The following is a 21,176-nucleotide window of genomic DNA, read 5'->3' as shown; positions in this document are numbered from 1 at the left end:
AAATGGAGAAAGACATTGCTAGCCACATACAAAGACAGAAGCAGAAATTCAACAAAATCCAAAACATCAGCATCAACAGAAACCCTCATTGGACACTTCAAGAATCATTATAAATTAGACTGAATGGCAACTTTCCAGTGACAAAACATCCATCCTGGCCAAGGGAGGCAATTTTGCTGTCACTCCCACCAGAGTTCCTGTGGAAGACATTATTGCTAATATAGAATCAGCCATTCGGCATCTTCCAGAAGAGGAAGCAGAGGAACTAAGAGGAGAAACAGCAAGGATATTACGAAAAGCAAAACTTCCCTCAAGCAACATTACACGAAGGGAAAGAAATGCCATTTAGAATCTCAGCTCAGATCCAGAAATCATCATACTTCCAGCAGACAAGGGAAATTTATTTATTTATTTATTTATTGTTTGGACTTTTATACCGCCCCATCCCCGAAGGGCTCTGGGCGGTGTACAACATAAAATATTGATATAAATAAACAACTAAAACCTTTAAAACAGCGATAGCAACAGTAATAACAGTAATAGAGGCGTCCGGCCAACCCCATATTTTAAAATTCTCCCTGGAGGAGGAGGACGAGTCCCAAGATGACAGGCCCAGATGTAAAGAGCCAACGAGGGGCACCACTTCAGCGGCTGGTCCCTCCGAAGGCCCGGCGGAACAACTCCGTCTTACAGGCCCTGCGGAACTCGCTGAGGTCCCGCAGGGCCCTAATAGCCGGAGGAAGGGTGTTCCACCAGGCCGGGGCCAGGGCCGTAAAGGCCCTGGCCCGCGTGGAGGCCAGCCGCATCATTGAGGGGCCAGGGACCACTAACAAATTAGCCTCAGGTGCGCTGAACGGAGAGGCCGCAGGGACATACCGGGTGATGCGGTCTCGGCGATCACCGAGGGAACCCCAGGCCGCCTGTAAGGCCTTAAAGGTCAACACCAGCACCTTGAAAATGATCCGGAACTCCCACCGAAGCCAGTGCAGCTGGCAGCAATACAGGTTGAATATGGTCATAGCAGTGGCGCTGCCTGTAAGTAGCCCACGCGCCCTGGCTGCATGCTGAACCCTCAGCTGATCAGTCTCCTGGATCAAACGCAAGGGAAGGCTCCGCGTAGAGCCTGAAGCTACAATAGTCTAATCTGGAGGTGACCGTATGCGCGGATCACAGTAGGCCAAGTCCGCTTTGGGAGAGGAAAGGCGAGCCAGCCCTCCGGGCCTGACGGAGGTGGAAAAAAGGCAGTCTGGTTGTATGGGCCACCTGGGTCTCCATTGAGAGAGACAAATCCCAGGTGGACCCCCAGGCTGCTTGCATCGAGAGGGGGTCGGCGCCAATGTGACCCTCCACAATACCGTGGCTTTCTGGAAAATCCTGTCCTCCCCCCCGCTGGCCAAGCCAGAGGATCTCCGTCTTCGATGGATTCAGTTTTAACCTGCTCTGCCGCTAAACCAACCAGCAACCGCACTTCCAAACAGCGCTGGAGAGCCGCAGGAGGCGGCGACTGCTGCCCTCCATCAGCATCAGATAATGAGCGTGTGTCATCCCGAAGCCGTACTGGTGACAAGTCAGCCCAAAACTCCGTACCAGTCGAGCAAGGGGTCGCATATAGATATTAAATAGCAGCGGGGATAGTAGAGCCCCCTGGGGTACACCGCAGTCAAGCGGGCACTTGGCATGGTGATCATGAAAACTCAACAATATAAAGGAAAAATCAGAGGATTCCTGGATCCCACAACATACAGTTCCCCCACTGGCAAAATGAACTGGCAAAATTTTTGACTTCACAGTTACAAAGCCACATTGGACACACAACGCATTATATTAAAGACCCAGCCCACTTCATTGAAAAAATTAGCAATCTCCATCTCAACCCTAGCGACAGACTTATCAGCTTCGATGTTGTCTCACTGTTCACCAAAGTTCCAGTGAAAGACACACTCGCACTCATCGGCCAGATTTTTCCAGACGACATCACAGCTTTCAACACTGCCTAACAACCAGCTACTTCCAATGGGACAATGAGCACTATGACCAGACAGATGGGGTGGCCATGGGAAGCCCCCTCAGCCCGGTGATAGCCAATTTTTACATGGAACATTTTGAGAAACAAGCCCTCAAAACAGCACCCAGGAAACCTGCAACTTGGTTCCGATTTGTGGATGACACTTTTACAATCTGGAGCCGTGGCGAGGAGGAACTGCTGAATTTTCTGAACCACCTTAACAGCAATACATAACTCCATAACATTAACAGTAATACATACAGGAAACTATACAGTAGTTTAGTAATACATGCAGGAAACTATAACATTCACAACAAAACAAAAGCTACAACCTTAATAAATACTAAGACTACTCTACAGTAAACTATAACTGCTGCACAAACAACCTAAGTAGTACTACCTAGTTCCATGGTGGCGAACCTTTGGCACTCCAGATGTTATGGACTACAATTTCCAGCAGCCCCTGGCCATGCTGGCAGGGGCTGATGGGAATTGCAGTCCATAACATCTGGAGTGCCAAAGGTTCGCCACCACGGAACTAGTTACTCCAAAGGGGGTGGCTACATCCATTTAACTTACACTCCTAACAATGAAGAGGAAAAAGCTAACTACATTCCCTAACCATATACATATATGGGGGGAACTAACAAAATACAAAAGGAGCAAACTGCTCACAATAGCCCACACTCCTAACTAACTACATTAAGCAACGGCAAAAAGAGCAATGGTGCAAAAAACCAGGAACAGATAAGGCCAATGTCTCCTTTTCCTCGACCAGTCTACTGGGGGTTTCTGCCACCAACCCCCATTGCTTAGTCCATTGACGCTGACCTGTTGGGAGTCGCGATGATAATCAGCCCAAAGGCTCGAAGCTAGTTCTTGCCTACAGGCAACACAGGCCAGTTCAGCAGGATCCATGTCTGTAGTCTTAGTAGTCTTAGTCTTAGTCTGCCACTGCCACCAATTCCCTGCCGTTCGACTCCTGGCTACTTGAGTAAGAGAGTCCTACCACCGGCTTGTACCTGTCCTCGCCCCTGCGGTGAACCTCTTTGCCCTCTTATGACCAGTTCATTACTTTTTTGGACCCAGTCACATGAACCACAGTATCAGTGGCACCCTTGTGGCAGGACTATTGTGTTGTTACAGTACTGGCTTTTAAGTTGTCACTGTAGGCTGTTGTATTTTCATAGCTGTATGGATTGGGAGCACTATTTTACAAGAGTTGTCATAGGCAAAATTTTTATTTCGTAGGAATTCCAGAAAACGAGGTGGGTGCCTGTTTGAATAATTCAGCATGTGAACATTACATGTACCGTGTTTCCCCGAATATAAGACAGTGTCTTATATTAATTTTTGCTCCCAAAGATGCGCTATGTCTTATTTTCAGGGGATGTCTTATATTTCTGTATTCTGTTCATCAGGCATGCTTCCAAACAAAAACTTTGCTACATCTTACTTTTGGGGGATGCCTTATATTTCGCACTTCAGCAAAACCTCTACTACGTCTTATTTTCCGGGGATGTCTTATATTCGGGGAAACAGGGTAGTTATCTGCTTAAATTAAAGCTGTTCCACGGTCATTTTTCTTCCTCTGGTCTTTACCTTCTAGTTGTTAGAATTGCAAAGCCAGAATTCCTTATTGTATTATTCTAGTGTTTTCCCCAGTTTTTGGAAATATTCATAGTATGAATGAATGAATGAGTCATTGGTCTGATCTTCTTGTTCCAAATCTTTGTTAGTAGTTTTTTAAAAAATAGTGTTTTGACCATCTTGTAAAATCAGTGGTAGAGAATTTCTTTTGTGAATTGACTTAAGATAGTGAATTCAAAACAGGTGACTTCAGCAGGTCAGTTTGCCATGATGTCTTTGAAAATCTCTAATAGGATTTTGAGTTTATAGATTGCTGTTACATGTCAAGTCAGATTTATAACCCAGCTGACTACAGCAAGAGGGATTTCCCAGCCTCAACTACCTGGCACCCTTTAATATGCAGTAAGAAGCATGAATAAAACAGCCGTCTACCTCTAGTGGCAAATTAGGATAAGTTCCTAATGACTCTGCAACTCTATTGTGTGTGTGTGATTACTTGGCACTGTGAATACAAACACTGATGCAAAGTGTGTGCCACCCATGAGGCGAAGGAAAGTTTAGCTTTGTGCTACAGAATTATTTGTGAGTTTTACATTCCTCATGCTTGGTTTAAGGGTGTAACCATGAATTAATTTTGTTAGCAGATTTACGTTCCTTTTGCCACAGTAATAATTGGCATTGTCAGAGCATTGACCATTCAAGCACCCCAATCTGAGGGGGAGAGGCGAAGGAACTTAAAGAACTGGCGTAGGCTCGCACTGATGTGGTGCCCACCTTGCTAGTTCAAGTGTCAGGTGTACTAGTGGAAGGGGTAAAGAGAGTGGCAGGTGGATACCACACAGCTCAGTGGTATGCCGGCCTAAGCCTGGTTGTTGATGCTGCTGGGGGCGGGCTAGGGGTAGAGCCAACCATAGTCAGCTTCCACCGGCTTAGCCCTTGGACTTATGCCACCCTTTCGGGGTCCCTTTTGTGCTGTGGTGGGGGGTGTTTTGAGGTGGCCAGGGTTTTTCGCACCATGCCTTCTGGAAGCCCTCAGGCGGCAGTGCAGTGGCGGCGCCATCCCCAGCCACCTGAGCCCTCTCAATTGGGCTGTGAATCATACCTCTTGCTGAGTGCACCTTAAGTCAGGTGAGTTACAGACCTGTCTACACTATTGTGACCTGATAGTGAATCCTAACCCTATATCCCACATCAAACATCTTATGCCTAGTTTAAATGCAGTGCTTTCTGTATTTATATTGATAGCCAGAACCAAGATTAGATTGCCATTTGGATAGAATATGGAAAGCAGCTATGTAGACCATTCCTATATAAACAACAATCAGACTGCAACAGAAGTAACTGTTTCCCATACAGTGGCAGTATCATAGCAACCCCTTTTCTTTACCTGTGTGCACATAGAATAGAATAGAATAGAATCTTTATTGGCCAAGTGTGATTGGACACACAAGGAATTTGTCTCCGGTGCATATGCTCTCAGTGTACATAAAAGAAAATACATATATACATTTTTTAAAAAATCAAGTATCATCAGATATTCTGATGTTGGTTCATACATTATAACACTATTGGTCATTGTTTTTTTAATCTACTGGCTGCCTTTCATTGTTTTCACCATATATTTGGAGTTACAGATTTTGACTTGATTTTTAACAAAAAAAAAAGGCATAAATATTCAAAACACCATATATGAGACCCTAATATTCAAGACATTCAGTTCTGGAGTATCAGAGTTAAAGGCCCATTTGTTTGTTCTAAGCCAAACTACAGATGTTATAAAAAGGGGTTGTAAAAGGGTTACATTATTGTGATTCATATTAACCAGTAACTCTAAAATGTCAAGGTGTGAGTACATTGCAAGTTGGGACTTGGGAGATAATCAGTTGACACTGACAGGTTAAACATGGCAAAATGTTTTAGCTTGCCAAATACAGTATTGTTTCTGCGTTTAGAGATCTGTCTATTATGTCAAGGGCATTAATCATACACGCACGCACATTGTTCCACTGAAGATCGTATCAGTCTTTCTGGTATGTGTTCTATAGGAAGGCATCTCCAGCAAGCTGCATGATTGTCCTACCTAAGTTGCCTTTTACTGTACATGTCTACTGGAAACATTAGCTGGAGCATCTATGAAATAGTATGTTACTATTACCATCTTTTATTTAAAAAGTTGTTTGAACTTACCTATATAGAAGTATAAAATCAAACTTTATAATTTTCAAGTTCCTCAGTGCAGTTTCTTGTTCTTTCAAACATAGTTTAAGGCTTCACACCTGCAATGTAAGTTTAAGAGTGGACAATAAGCAAGTTGTTGCTTGTAGTTCAGCAAACCAGTGACCTTTTTGCAACCTAGATAAGGCCAGGTGCTGGGCGAGGGGCTACAAAGGGAGTTTCTATTTCTACGCACTGCAGGTCTACTGGGGTAGAGAACAGTGGAGCCACATTCCAGTTAATTAATGGTTGGATTTAGTCTGCATATAAATCTTACCATTTTATCTCATTCTGGGGCCATGCTTTTTTAAAAAAAATCAGTTCCTTTTAACAAGTGGTTCCCACGTGAACGCACACCTTGTTCTTGATATTAGGTCTACTGCAAATTCAAAGCAACTTCTCACACTGTAAACACACATATTTTATTTCACAAATTAAAAATTTACCTAGTAAAAGCAAACCAATTTATTGAGCTGTTTTAGCAACCTGAAAGAGTATGGTTGTTGTGGGCTTTCCGGGCTGTGTGGCCAGGGTCTGACCATGTGGTCTGACCATGGCCACACAGCCCGGAAAGCCCACAACAGCCAGTTAAGCCCGGCCGTGAAAGCCTTTGACAATACAATGAAAGAGTATGTTTGTATCTCACCCGATTTTTCCTTCACAGTTTTAATGGGATGGATGTCCTTGGTGCAGGGATCTCAGCTTCTCAACATCAGGCTGCAAGGCACTAAGAAAAAGTCTTGGATCCCCATCTTCAGTAATTTTCAGCCTGTTTCTGTGCTTGAGAAGAAACTGGGCGACTGCACTGAAGCCCCTCTCTACTAAATGTGATGTTGGGAAGGCAGTATAGTAAATCTTGACTTTGTCTCATAAATTTCGTTGTGCGTGCACAATGACAATAAATGCTTATGCTTATAGTGCAGGGTAGTGGTCAAGAAGGTATTTTTCAGAGAACCATGTAAACAGGGCACAGAAATTGGGTAATTAAGATACCTTTGCAGGTTCTTTGCCTTGGTCCCCCCGCCCCCGCCCCCGCCCCCGCCCCAGGCTACACAGCTTCTGCTTTTCTGCTAAAACTCACCAGTCACCAGGAGGAAAGGACAAGACCTTTTCCTCGCCAGTTGGCCCAGGAATTCCTGCGCTGACCCCTTACTGCCCCAAAATTCTTGCCACTCCCCTGCAGCCCCAGAATTCCTCCCCACCAGCACCCTTGATGTTTGCAGTACCGCCCACTTTTGGGAATCCCTACTTTTGACATATTTTCATTGTGATCATTATGGCAGTCATATGTTAAACACTAGTTTTAAAAAGTAGTAAGAAGCATAAAGAGGCGTGCCAGATCAGATCCCAAATTTCTTTGAGAAAGTGGGGTGATTCCTGCTTATTTTCAGATGTCTGCAATCCATACCCTATTGCATTTTTAATTGGACATCCCATTGGTTGATCATGTTGACTTAACCTTTGTCATCTGCCTAGAGTCTCAGTGTGAAAGGCGGGCTGTAAATCATGTAAAGGAAATAAAGAAAAACAAACTTTCCCAATACAGCCATCTATCCTTCTCTCTCCACCTCCCCCCCCCCACCCCACCCCAGCTGTTCCTGGGGCTTGAGGGGCTTCTGTACTGGGAAAGGGAGAGCAGTAACGATGCTTGCTGTGATCTTGCTTTGTCCTCAGGTGGGTTAAATGCAGCCCATTATCTGTAGAAAGGCTGGATACTAAACTGACAATTTGTTGATTTTCTCCTCTGGGTATACTGAAATCTACCCCCTCCTTTTATTTTGTATTTTGCTGTATTGCCATACAGATAACATTCACTTGGATCCAGGATTCAGATTTTAATCCATGTTAAGGTGAAACATTTCCACACTGTAGACAGTATTCCATATTATAGTATTGCTTCTCTTCAGAACTTTTGTGTGTGTGATACTCCAGTTTTTAGCATATGTGCCTCAGTTATTACTGCTAGGTGGTGACTGGTTTATTGTAAATACCGGCAAAATATAATTGTGATCCCTGGACAGCTGTCTGGGAAATAGTGGTCATTTCACAGGTGAGAAGCTGGCCATCCTTAATTTAGCATAGGTGTCAAACTTGTGGCCCTCCAGATATTATGGACTACATGCTGGCAGGGGATGATGGGAACTGTAGTCCATAACATCTGGAGGACCGCGAGTTTGACATCTGTGATTTATGGATCAATCTGAAGCAGGTCTTCTCAAAACTAATATTGTTTAGTGTGGCTTAATCCCAGAAAAGTGTCTTCTGAATTGAAGCCTTAATCTGTTATACAAGCTCGTCTTCTCTTAAATTTGAACTAACATCCTTTTAGATGATCTTGTTTATTTTGTGTTACTGGTTTGGAATTGTTGGACAACTGCCAAGATTTGTGCATTACCTGTAATCCTCTGATTAATTATATTGAACTCATGGGAGTTATTTATGAGGTATAAGAGAAATATGGGGGGGAAATTAGCACAACTGTTTTAAATTTGTGCGAGGATTCTGAGCTGGCTGAACATAACAACTTCAGGCAGTGGAAGTCTGAATTACAGATTTATTTGTTTAGCTCGTCTTTTGCTTTAATAGAGCTAATCTTTAAAAGGGAAAGCAAGGCTGAAAGTGGACACACAGTTGTAATGAAGGGAGAGGAAACTGGGCTGAAGAAAGACTCTCTATTATTCAAGGAGGACCCTGGCCCATTGGTAGAGTGCTTGCTTTGTATGGAAAGGGTCCTGGATTCAGTCTCCCTGGCACCTTCAATTAAAGGATTAGATAGAAGGTAACGTGAAATACCATGGGCTGGAATTAGGGGAGCTTCTGCTACTCCAATTAAACACAAGTAAACCAGATGGACCAGTGCTATATTCACATGAGTGGTATCATCTTTAATACTCTTCTCCCCTTATTAAAAAAACCCACAGAAATAATTCTGCATTAGATGACTGCACCCATAAATTACCACAAAATTGAAGTGTCATTTTCAAATTGCAAAGAATTGTCACTCATTAATTTAACTGGAAGAGGCAGCAGATGATTAGCAAAAAATTTTTTACAAACAACAAATTTTTATATGATTTCAGGCTGCTTAATACTCCTGTAATACCTGCCGTGACCTCATTCTGGTACTTAGGAAGCAGGTTTAGAGTTGAGTGAATTGGACCTTTGTAGAACTTCCCAACAGAAATAATGTGGTGGTGTTGTTTTTTTAACCAGGGAATTATTAATATTGTGAAGGAATCTGTGAAGAATATTGTTCCAACTTGGCTTCAGCGATACTTCAGACAAAGTGAAGAGGGATCCCCAAATGAACAAAGGAGTGAGGAGGAGAATGTGAACTATCACCCTGCCTTTGCTGCTGACGACACGGATAATACCCTGGAAATTGATGGTCGAATCACTCCTGAACCAACAGGAATTAATTTAGAAGGTCAGATGAAGAGTCTCTCCAAGATTACAACTGTCTTATATATGTATGTGTTTGTGTATAAATTCTCTATAAGTCGCAGATACATGTGTACATGTTGATAAACTGGAAAAGAGAAATAGAGGTAATGGTAGAAGGTCTGGATTTTACCAAAATGATAAAAGGTCTGGATTCCTTATCCTATGAGGAACAGCTTAGGAACGGGGTAGGAGCAGCAGTGGCGTAGGAGGTTAAGAGCTCGTGTATCTAATTTGGAGGAACCAGGTTTGATTCCCAGCTCTGCCGCCTGACCTGTGGAGGCTTGTCTGGGGAATTCAGATTAGCCTGTACACTCCCACACACGCCAGCTGGGTGACTTTGGGCTAGACACAGCTTCTCGGAGCTCTCTCAGCCCCACCTACCTCACAGAGTGTTTGTTGTGAGGGGGAAGGGCAAGGAGCTTGTATGAGTCTCCTGCAGGAGAGAAAGGGGGGATATAAATCCAAACTCTTCTTCTAATTCTTCTATGTTTAGTCGGTTAACAGGTGACATGATAGCCATGTTTAAGTATCTGAAGGGGTGTCATGTTGAAGAGGGAGCAAGCTTGTTTTCTACAGTTCCAGAGACTAGGACAAGGAGTAATGGATTCAAAGTACAGGAAAAGAGATTTCACCTCAACATTGGGAAGAACTTCCTGATGGCAAGGGCTGTTTGGCAGTGGAATACACTGCTCCGGGGTGTGGTGGAGTCTCCTCCTTTGGAGGTTTTTAAATAGAGGCTGGATGGCCATCTGTCTAGGGTGCTTTGATTGTGTATTATTACATGGCAGGGGGTTGGACTTGTTGGCTCTTGTGGTCTCTTACAACTCTATGATTCTATGAGTACCATTTTGCATATTTTGTAGATGCTTTAGTGGTTCATTTTTGTCTCCTAGGCATTATTCTGAAATGTTGGATTAATGTTTCAGCCTATCCAGTTTTGCCTGCCAGTGGTTTCTGAGTGATCACCATGCATAGGTGTCTTGTCAGGTCTTGTAGATCTAGGTCTTCTGCTCTTAGTCACTGTGATGACTCTCTTCTAGATTTTTAACAACCATAATCTTCCAGGTACTGAACAATGAACCAACATGACACTTACCCTGGGAGGCTTGTGTTTTAAGTTCAGAGCAATATATATTGGCTTGGCTCCAAATATTTTGCTGCATGATCCTTAGGCATCTCTGCTTGCATAGAGAATGGTTGACACCAGTTCTTTCCATTCCCGTTTACAGCCCCTGTGCCCCTGAAAGATAGCCATCATGCTGTAGTGGTTAAGGCATCAGACTGAGACCTGGGAAATCCAAGTTCAAATCCCCACTCGCCCCACTGAAGCTTGCTGGGTGACTTTGGGCCAGTCACGTGCACTCCACCCTGACTCTGGCTAGCATTTGGATGGGAGTCCTGCACGAAATACCAGGGTCATGACGTGGAGGCAGGTGATGGCAAACCACCTCTGAATGTCTCCTACCTTGAAAACCCCACTAGGGGTCACCATAAGTCAGCTGTGACTTGATGGCAAAAAAAATGCTCCTGAAAAAACAAGAGGCAATCCGAAAACAGTTTGACTCAGTAGGATCTTTGCATCAAAGCCTGCATTTATCATTACTTTTCACTGCTAGACTTCATACTCCCGATTAAAAGAGCTGTTGCATCATTAAGTTCAGAAGTAGTAACAGTGATAAGTTTATAACTGCCTTCTACCAATTCCTTGTCATAATAACATTGTATTGTACTTGAAAGAAACATAGTATGTGTTTTCAGACAGATTAATTAACTTTTACATGTATGTTGTTCAAGTAAAACTTCCTGTTAAAACACGGCAATAGAGCTACTATAGGTAGGAAATAGCTTTGCCATTAAGGTGTTTGTTTCACAGAATGCTGACGTCATTGATTTGTTCTTCTTTAGGGCCCTCAACTAGTAGGACTGGTTTAAACTTCACAGATGTTTTAACAAGACCCTCTCTCCATCGGAGTCACCTTAACTGCACCATCTTAGATTCCCCGCCGCCACTTTGTCAACCCTCCACGTCATCTGCATTTCCAATTAGTAACTCTGGACTTCCACTTGGAAAAGAAATGAAAGATTCTACCTCTCAGCACGATGATGACAACATCTCAACTACTAGTGGTTTCTCATCAAGAGCATCTGATAAAGGTAATAAATTTGGTTACAATTTATGTCAGTTGCTGGCTTGGGTATGCTAATCATTTAGTACATGTGTAAATCATAATGCGTTTTAGGTGGTCTAGTTTGTTCTTTTAATTAAACTTCAGTGTTTTTTTTAAAAGCCCTAAATGGCATTGGGCCAAGGTACTTGAAGGAGGATCTTCTCTTGTACTGTCCAGTCTATCAGTTGAGAACTTTTCCCTTTCTCTCAAGGTACCCTCTGGTAGAGGTGAGGCCAACGGCGATTGGAAATGGGGTTTTGGGGTTTTCCTAATGATAGCACTTCATGTTTGAATGCCCAGTCCTCCTTGAGAGTGTCTTGGTGTCTGCCTTGCTTTTTTTTTAGGTATCAGGCCAAGACATTTCTTTTTATGAGACTGAAAGGGACTGCCTTTGCTGTTTTTATAGTTTGCTTTTAGCCCAAGGACTTCATTCTGAATACAATATAGACCATTGAGTTTTATGCCGTTGACTTAAAGTTTATTGTATTGTGATTACCTTGTGAGTTCCTTGGGCAGGCCTCTGGAAAAGCAGCATGCACATTTTGTCGTGATCTTTGATGACTTTGAGGCACAGTGGTTTAGTTACAGTTGCCACCAGTTAGTGCCCCAAGAACTACAAGTTAAATTTCACATTCCTCACAAAAGGAGCTAGCAGAGGGCATCTGCATGTAATAGAAAACTTGGCAAGTATATCAGTGGCTATTAAACCATGAAAGCTAAATGAACTCCCATGTTTATTGGCTGTATACCTCTGAATATTAGATACTGATGACAAACTGTCCAGGAGGTATAGTGTATTCCTGTCAGGTTTGCTGATGTAGCTGGACATTGTTTCAGATAGGGTGCTTCGCTAGATAGACTCTTGGTCTGATCCACCAGCACTAATCTTGCTTTGTATTTATGGACCCAAATGTAACCTCGGGCTACCCCAATAAAACCGGCAGAGTGAGAAGGAAGCGTTAAGAGCCCTCTATTGCCCTTCATTGTCCTTAACAGATTTTTTGAGGCTGAAATTCAATTTATGATGAGTGGGTTGAGAAGATTCGTATTTCTGCAAGGGTTGTCTTAAGTGAACTCTTCTGCCATTTACTGCAGGATGAAAGGGTTGTCATGTGTGATGAAATTCCAGATTATTTGTTTACTTTATATGAATATGTTTTATAGCATACTGTGCTTCTGAAGCCTTGCTAGAAGCGGAACATGTGTAGATAGATAGATACAGTGCCTGTCACAGGATACAGGAGATGGGAAGAGAGAAGGATAAGTAGGAGACAGTAATATCACAGGAGAGGATAGTGTGCCATTGGGCTTGGTTTTGGCTCAGTGCTTTTTAATACTTTTAGCAGTGATCTAAAGGAGGGCATGAAGGAGCAGCAGTGGCGTAGTGGTTAAGAGCAGGTGTACTCTAATCTGGAGGAACCGGGTTTGATTCCCCACTCTGCCGCTTGAGCTGTGGAAGCTTATCTGGGGAGTTCAGCCTGCACACGCCAGCTGGGTGACCTTGAGCTAGTCACAGTTCTTCTGAGCTCTCTCAGCCCCACCTACCTCACAGGGTGTCTGTTGGGGGGGGGGGGCAAGGAGATTGTCAGCCCCTTTGAGTCTCCTTACAGGGGAGAAAGGGGGGATATAAATCCAACTTTTCTTATTATTATTATTATTAATGTTGCAGATGACAGCAATTTAGGTAAGACAGTGAACTTTCCAGAAGATAGAGAAAGACTAAAGTGCATCTTTTGTACGATGGATAGATGTGGACACAGTGCAGCTTAAAGGTTTTGTGTCTGAGTAGTGAAAATGTTATGTGCACATATTGGATGGGGGATCCTCTTCTGGACAGTAGTGTATATGTGGCATTTTTGTGAATTACAGATTAGGTATAAGTAGCCAGTGTGATGCAGCATCAAAGAAGGCAAAATCAATATTAGGGTGCATCAACAGATTCATAGTGTCCAGAACATGAGATGTCATAATACCACTGTATTCTGCACTGGTCAGACCTCATTTGGAGTCTTGTGTCCAGTTCTGGAAGTCTTTTTATAAGAAGGACATAGAAACTTCAGAGCGGGTGTAGAGAAGAGCCAAAGGAATGGTGAGGGGTTTAGAAACTAAGCCTTATGGCTGTGGGCTGCAGGCAGGTGTCAGCTATGCAGGTGTGGGCTGACAGCCCTAGGTCCAAGCACTGGAATCCAAGCAAGCAGGGCGAGTGGGAGCTATAGCAAGCACTGGCATCCAAGCAGGAAGTGTGCTCATTGTACCCAGGCAGAGCCAAGCTCAAAGCAGGGCTTGTATGGAGAGGCTTGATTGCTGCAGCAGAGATCCTGCAAGGAGTTAGTCTTCCTCTGATGCGGGCTCTGCTATTGTGTCCTCCCTGGCAGAGAAACAAGCACTCTTCCTTTGACTCTGCGGCTGCTGCCGCTGTCTCCGCCCCCTTTGCACAGCTGGCTCATCACAGATGGAGGACTGTGCAGGTTCTCTCAGCTGTGTGATATCAGGTGAGGAAGGGCCGGTAGCTGTCTGCTGCCTGAGCTTCCTCAAGAGCAGCCTGCTCTGGCTGAACAGTGTGGTCAGCTTCTGTTTCCTCGTGAGGAGCCACTTCTGAGTGCCCAGCGTTAGCAGGTTCTGAATCTGAGTCCAATTGACTGCCCACAGGCTGTAGGAATTGGGAATGTTTAGCCTGGAGAAAAGAAGGTTGCTGGGAAACATTATTATTCTTTTTAAGTATTTGAAATCCTGTCGTTTAGAGGATGGCAGAGCTCTACTTCAGTTGTAAGTGGTACATAGAACTTCGTAGTAATGGGTTTAAATTACAAGTGGGGAGATATCAGTGGGATATAGGAAAAACTTGTTAACAGTAGGGGCGGTTCATTGGTGGAACTGATTGCTCAGGGACGTTCTTCATCCTTGGTGGTTTTTTAAGGGAAGAAGTAGATATTTATTTGTCAGGGATAATTTAGGTCAACCTGCCTTGTACAGGAAGTTAGACTGAATGATCTTTAAGCCCCTTCCAATTAATAGCATAACTGTGGTTAGGATGGAAGTAGGTGGAGTAGTGCAGAGAGTGAGAGCAGATTGGGGGCGGGAGACTGAACCCAATTTATCTGAGGTTTAGCATCCAGGAAGAGACGAGCTGGTAAGTAAAAGAGCCTTCATAGGGAGCAGTTTCTCCCTTGGCTTGTTGATAGATGGAGTGTTTGTGTACATCTTTAACAAAACATTGGTTGCAGGTTTCTGTGTGTGGGAACATTATTTGTTTACAGGAAATACACTCTGCCTTTCTATTTCTGTTTGCAACCCAGAGAGCTTATTAAATGATAGACAGTTTAAAATAAATACGTTGCAGTTTTTTATAGATCAGAACAAAAATGGCTGTGGTAAGTCTGATCTGCTCTTCTCTATTCTTGTGACGTTATTAGAAATGCTGGCAAAATAAGCTGGCAAAAGTCCTCACCTCTAGCCTATGGGAGCTCCTGCTGTTTCCATGGCCTCTGTTTCTTTAAGAGCTTAAGGGAGCCCAGCAGATGTAGCTGCTCTCCCAGAAGTAGCCAAGCAGCCTCAGAAGCTGATGTCAGTGGTCACTGCACAGGTTGGCGGCAGAGCTTCTACTCTCCCAGGATACAGTTCTTAAAGCGGTATTAGTAGGTCCCTTATCTGCATTGAAGAAGAAGAAGGGAGGAGGAAGAAGAAGGAAGAGGAAGAGAGTTTGGGTTTATATCCCCCCTTTCTCTCCTGTAAGGAGACTCAAAGGGGCTTACAATCTCCTTTCCCTTTTCCCCCCACCCACAACAAACACCCTGTGAGGTGGGTGAGGCTGAGAGAGCTCTGAAGAGCTGTGACTAGCTAGCCCAAGGTCACCCAGCTGGTGTGTGCTGGAGTGCACAGGCTAATCTGAATCCCCCAGATAAGCCTCCACAGCTCAAGTGGCAGAGCAGGGAATCAAACCCGGTTCTCCAGATTAGAGTGCACCTGCTCTTAGCCACTACACCGCGCTGGCTCTCATGGAAGGCAGAAGGAGACTAAACTGGCAAAACTCCTCATCCAAGTATTCTGTTGCCCTGCTGTACTGCTGTCTGCCCTAGATCATTGAGAACCTGTGTGATGTTCTAGCGTCTTGGACTAGGGCTGGGGAGAGACAGGATGAAAATCTCCGTTCAGCCGTGGAGCTTTCTGGGGTGACCTTTCATACCTTTCTATTCATGGTTATCCTGTGTCTACCAATAAGTGCTTGTGAATTTTCTTCACCCCCAGTGTTTGCTACGTCTGGCTTGGGAAAACCCACCTATGAGTACCTGTATCCTATCATAAACGTCTAATTGGACTAATTGTATTCTCTTGCCTCCCTGCCTGTGAAAATATTCTGTGTGTTTCTAAATCTTCTCAACTTTGCCCTCAAGATCAAAGAGTGGGAAGTTAATGTGAAGAGGCTCTGGGTTCACAGCTGATTCTAAAATTTATGGTGTCACAACAAATAAAATTAGTCCATTTGAGACATTTTGCCTTGTGAGGTTGACTTTGTGGGAAGACTTTATATTATGCGTACCTTCATATTAACTCATTTGAAGCTTTCTTTTAAAAATTTAAATCATGTTTTATAATACAAGTAAAACATGCTCATTCTTATTTTAGATATCGCTGTTTCAAAAAGTGCTTCTGTACCCAAGCCTTACTCCATCTGGACTGCAGAGGTCGTGAAAGACTCCATCTCGTCCAGCATGCCACAGCTTCACCAGGCTTCGAAAGAAAAGCGTCTGGAGTTCCAATCTCTCGACCTTTGGAACCCTTTCCCCTGTAAGTACGACCCAGTATTTGCTCCATCCACATTACTTTACTGTACACTTTGCTAATTAGATATCAATGCTTGTCTGCAGTCGCTTGGTAACACGTCAGTTCTTAAGACGAGCCAGCTTGGGAATTCTCCATTTTATCCTGGAAAAACCACGTACGGAGGTGCAGCTGCTGCAGCAAGGCAATCCAAAGCACGGATTACACCTTATCAGGTAAGAGAGATGCTAGAGAGGTAGGGATAGGAAGAGAATGGGAGCTGTGCATATTGATCATGCTCATAAAATGTCTATGTTTGTGCTATGCAAGGGTGCTGAGTTGTGTACCATATCAGTGCTGACTTGTGCTGTTGCCTCCATATTGCCTTGTCATTTTTTTAGGTAATGTTGCGTAGTAGATATATATATGATCAGGAAATTACAAAATCTTTCAGTGTAATATTGTTCAGAGAGGCTTTCCGGCGGAATCACTTCTGAGTGTTGTTAGGGTTTTCTGGGCTGTATGGAAAGAGCATGTTCCAGTACTTTATTTTCTCTCTGAACACCTGCATCTGTGGCAGATCCTGAAGATGCCAGCCACAGATGCAGGCAAAACATCAGGAGAAAATGCTACTGGAACACAGCTATACAGCCCGGAAAACCCACAACACCTCAAAACAAACTTCCTTTGTAATGGTACAAGAGTGTTTAGTTTGTTTTTAAGGGATGTTTTCTCCAGTGTAACAAAAGTGAAGTAGGTATGTTCCATCTAGTACACTTTTATCCAGATAAGGAGGAGGACAAATCTGGTTGAACCCCTGAGTATTCACACTAAGATACCCTCCATACCCAACTAGTGGGTCAACCTCAATCCACTGGATCACCCCTTTAAGTAATGGTGCCAAAGCAAATGTCGCGACTCGGGATGTATGGGGGGTGCAACTGGACCCAACATTTTGTCAGGGTATCTGCCCCCAGAGATGGGACTCTTTAATCTTTGTTTGGCATAAATCCTTGCCATATAACACCAGTGGAGAGGAGGCAGCAAGGTTACTCTTAGCTGGCAGGATAAGATTTTCATGCTGCTCCCTGGTGGGAACCACAAAGATGTGGTTAAACACACACACACACACACACACACACACACCCCCAATTTCTCTGTAACCAAACCTGTAGATGTTAGAGTCATAGTTACTCCCTTTCCCATACTGTGGAAAGTATACATTAGGTCTGTTTGCACCATTATTTCCCTTGGTTGTACAGAATAGAAAACTATTTATGTTCTTTCAGAAAATATGATGGCCCTGTGTTTTTTTAGCTTAGATCCATATTAATAAATGAAAAAAATACGAATTTATTTTTAAAAGTGTCCCTGACTGTACTTTGGCTAACTACTTTTGTTTCTCCTTTGCTTACTCATCCTGCTTCCTTTGTTGCAGTCTTCACTATAAAAACATAGATTGTTAAATTGAGGAGTGGGAGGGGAGGTCACAGGTAAAGGTTTTCCCTGAGGTAAAACTCTGGAAGAATGCAGCGTACACTGGGGTTGAATAATTAAAAAGTTTGAACACACTTTAAGAAGTCAGGAGAGAAACCACTCGTGGTTACCTGGGCCACAGAACATGAAGTATGTGTCCCTGGGAACAACACAGACTGTGAAATTTGCAAATACTGGGAGGTATCTCAGTTGTAAAACATCCCATTTTCTTATAAAACCTGATTATTACAACATTGGCACTGAGGGCGTAAAAGGGGACTGGAGGCAGCTTTGCATGATCATACCATAGACCAGTGGTGGCGAACCTTTGGCACTCCAAATGTTATGGACTACAATTCCCATCAGCCCCTGCCAGCATAGCCAATTGGCAGGGGCTGATGGGAATTGTAGTCCATAACATCTGGAGTGCCAAAGGTTCGCCAACACGGCCATAGACTGAACCAGTGAATTCACAAATGATGAAGCTCTATTATAGTTGACTTGTCCCTTCAGAGCCCTTCTGAAACTGGGATACCAATGTAAGACTCTACTATAACAACATGTGTACCCTGAAATCCACCATTATGACATAATCCACCATTATGACACCATTGTGACCAGGCTGAAATCCACCATTATGACAATTTGCAATGCTAATGTTTCAGACACCCATAAGAAGGCAAATGAAAGCGAAGCAAGTGAATGCCCAGTCCTGTGGAGTGACCAGTTCTACAGCACGCCGTATCCTGCAGTCTCTGGAGAAGATGTCGAGTCCACTATCAGTAAATTTCTCTTTTTGAAAAGCTGTTTTTCAGTGCTTCATATGAACGCTTTCTAAGTGTGCAGATAAAATTTAGTTTTTGTACAGCTGTAGTTTAACTTGCTGTAATGCTTGTTCAACAGGATGCTAAAAGAATTCCTTCTTCTGTTTCTTCATCATTGTCTTCTGTAAGTTAGTCTTCCAACTTATTTTACTGCAAGGAAATCTTATTTTTAAAATCATGCTTCTTAATTTTGTGTTTTGTTTTCCAGCCTGCTGAAAGAAGCACGTTGAATGTCACTGACTTTCATTCGCCAAGAATAAGGGTAAATTCAGCTAAAATATAATTAGTGGTGCAAACTTTATTTACTTATAAGTAACGTAACCACCATACACAGTTGTATTTTGCAGTTCTAATATAGAGAACTTTAGCACTTGCCTTATCTTGGTTTGCTTGCTTTGAAATTTGTAACCTAGAGCAGATATTCTTGGGAACACTAAAGCAAGCTTTTATAAAACTACAATTGTACACGCAGCAGTTTCTGAAGCTGCTTGTACTTCCTGCACCAAGCCTTTATCATCTGTATTTTAAAAATAAACGAGTCTGTTTCATTTAAAGTGCAAGGTGAAGAAACCAGGAGAGATGTGAATAGAGGTATATTGTTAAAGCATTTGGGCTGTGATGCACATTACAGTAGAGAACAAAGCCTTGAACACACTTTTACTAGCTCCCATCTCCTAATGAGTCACTAGTATGCCCCGTGGATGGAAATACAGGATATAATGTTGTCCATATCCTATATTGTATTATTAGATTTATATACCGCCCTCCCCCAAAGGGCTCATGGCAGCGAACCACAACTGCAGTAAGCATAGCATTATAACATATCATTATAATTAACAGTAAACAAAGCATTATAAACATAGCATTACAAACAAGAACATCAGTAATCGTAGGCTATAAGACAGCTATACTCATAACAACAAACATAATCAGCATAGATAATAATAGCAATAATAAGCATAGATGGTGACTTTCCTTCTGTAACAGAACTACACAAAAAATAATGGCCTAAGAACTATCACTCTCCACCAACATAAGTTGTCTTCAAACCTCCCCAAAAAGCTACAAAAAATAAGAGTACCCTTAATTCTGCACCCTTACCAATTAAAATTTGCTCTCATTGATTAACCATCACTGATCAAACCAAACTGAGTCTCTTTCTTTGGAGGCTTTTAAAGAGAGGCTGGATGTCCATCTGTCAGGAGTGCTTTGATTGTGTATTCCTGTATGGCAGGGGGTTGAACTCAGTGGTCCTTGTGAGCCCTTTCAATTCTATGATTCTATTCTATATATGATGGCACAATTAAATGCTCTGCCCTCACCTGAGTTGCAAGTTTCATTTTCTAATAGGATCTACATTTGTTTGTCTGGCACTATAGGTGCAATAAGTCATTTGTTTTTTCATTGTCCGTTGTTTGAGGTTGATTCTCAGAGACTAGTCGAGTCATTTAGTAATGGAAAGAAGGCGCTCACTCTTCCTGACTTTTTAAAAATAAGGAATAAAATGGAGCAGGGTGGGGTGGCTATCTTGAGAGGCTTATCAGGCCTGCAAGTCAGCTGAGATGTGCCCCACCCTGGTGCTCCCAATCTGGCCTGGCGAGCCCTGGACTCATCAGGGCAGATTGGGAGCAAGGGGGTTGCCTCAGATGGCTCAGGAGCCTGATAAGCGCCCTCAAGGGCTGGAACGGTTCCCCAGGCCACATGTTTAACATCCTTGTTATAGCACTTCTCTCTTTTTTTGGCAGCAGGCAAACAGCATTTTGGTGCACGTTCTTAGGCTGCTGAGTCACACTTGTGCTGAAAGAGTAAATTGTAACAGGCGATACGTACCAGATGTGTCAGAGAGAAAACACATGCTGCAGCCAGCTGTTCCTGAGTGGAAATACAGGGATTGTCTATTCATAGTGTAGAAAATGGTTGGCAGCAGTAAGCATTGGCCAAGAGAGGTTTGTTTGTGCTTTGCTTTCAAAGGAAGCGGGCAGTCAATAGCACACTGAGAAGTCAGTAAAATAAATAGTGTAGTGCAGCCTGCATTCTGAAGTCCAGGGAGGCCGGCCAAGGTGAAGAGGAATCGGGCTGTAAATAACATATGGTGGTGACTTCCTGAGACCAGTTTCTTCCTTTTTTGTAAAAGATTTGTTGCTAACGTCTTAAGGTCAGACTATAAACTTTGAGTAGTTTATAGTTATAACCTGTACACAAACATTCTTTGTATGTTTTCATGCAGGTTGTAATTATAAATTATGTACCAGGTATGTAGTATGATCCTAATATGTTAGCAACATTCTTTGTATGTTCGTATGCAGGTTATTTACTTATTTACTAGTGAGCCCGGCCACGTATGGCTATGGCAATTGTCCTTCTCATCACAGTCCGCAACCCACACAGATGTCCATGCAGGTCCAATGATCCCCAGCATAGCCTTTTGTGGTGGTCAAATGGACTCCCTCTTTCCCTTTTCAATGCACATCGTTATATGGTTGGCAATGTTTTTTTTTAGTATAAGGTAACTTCTTTCCATTCCACAGCAGAACTGTGCAGAATCGTGAATCCCGCTTCGTCCCGCATGAGGCTGGTGTGACTGACGCGACAGTCCTGGCTTGGGTAAGGCAGAACTGGGGCAAACAGGCAATCCCAGTCAGGCAGCAGAGGCAGGGTGGTGAGGCGCTCAGATCGAGGCCAGCTCCCTGGGTTCTT

General features: G+C 43.3%; 1 protein-coding gene across 1 annotated transcript in view; it reads left to right on the top strand.

The window, feature by feature from the left end:
• NUP153 (nucleoporin 153) overlaps window positions 1-21,176 on the top strand; it is a 61,254-nt gene that overhangs the window by 6,145 nt on the left and 33,933 nt on the right. Inside the window, 8 exon segments of the mRNA XM_048507818.1 lie at window positions 9,023-9,236; window positions 11,159-11,407; window positions 16,045-16,175; window positions 16,177-16,206; window positions 16,287-16,415; window positions 18,321-18,437; window positions 18,559-18,603; window positions 18,688-18,741. Coding sequence (XP_048363775.1) covers window positions 9,023-9,236; window positions 11,159-11,407; window positions 16,045-16,175; window positions 16,177-16,206; window positions 16,287-16,415; window positions 18,321-18,437; window positions 18,559-18,603; window positions 18,688-18,741 — 969 coding nt within the window.

The sequence above is a fragment of the Sphaerodactylus townsendi genome, linkage group LG09, assembly GCF_021028975.2.
Source record: "Sphaerodactylus townsendi isolate TG3544 linkage group LG09, MPM_Stown_v2.3, whole genome shotgun sequence".
In the NCBI taxonomy this organism is placed as follows: domain Eukaryota; kingdom Metazoa; phylum Chordata; class Lepidosauria; order Squamata; family Sphaerodactylidae; genus Sphaerodactylus; species Sphaerodactylus townsendi.
The sequence above is the reverse complement of the archived record's forward strand: the minus strand, read 5'-3'. Positions and strand labels throughout refer to the sequence as shown.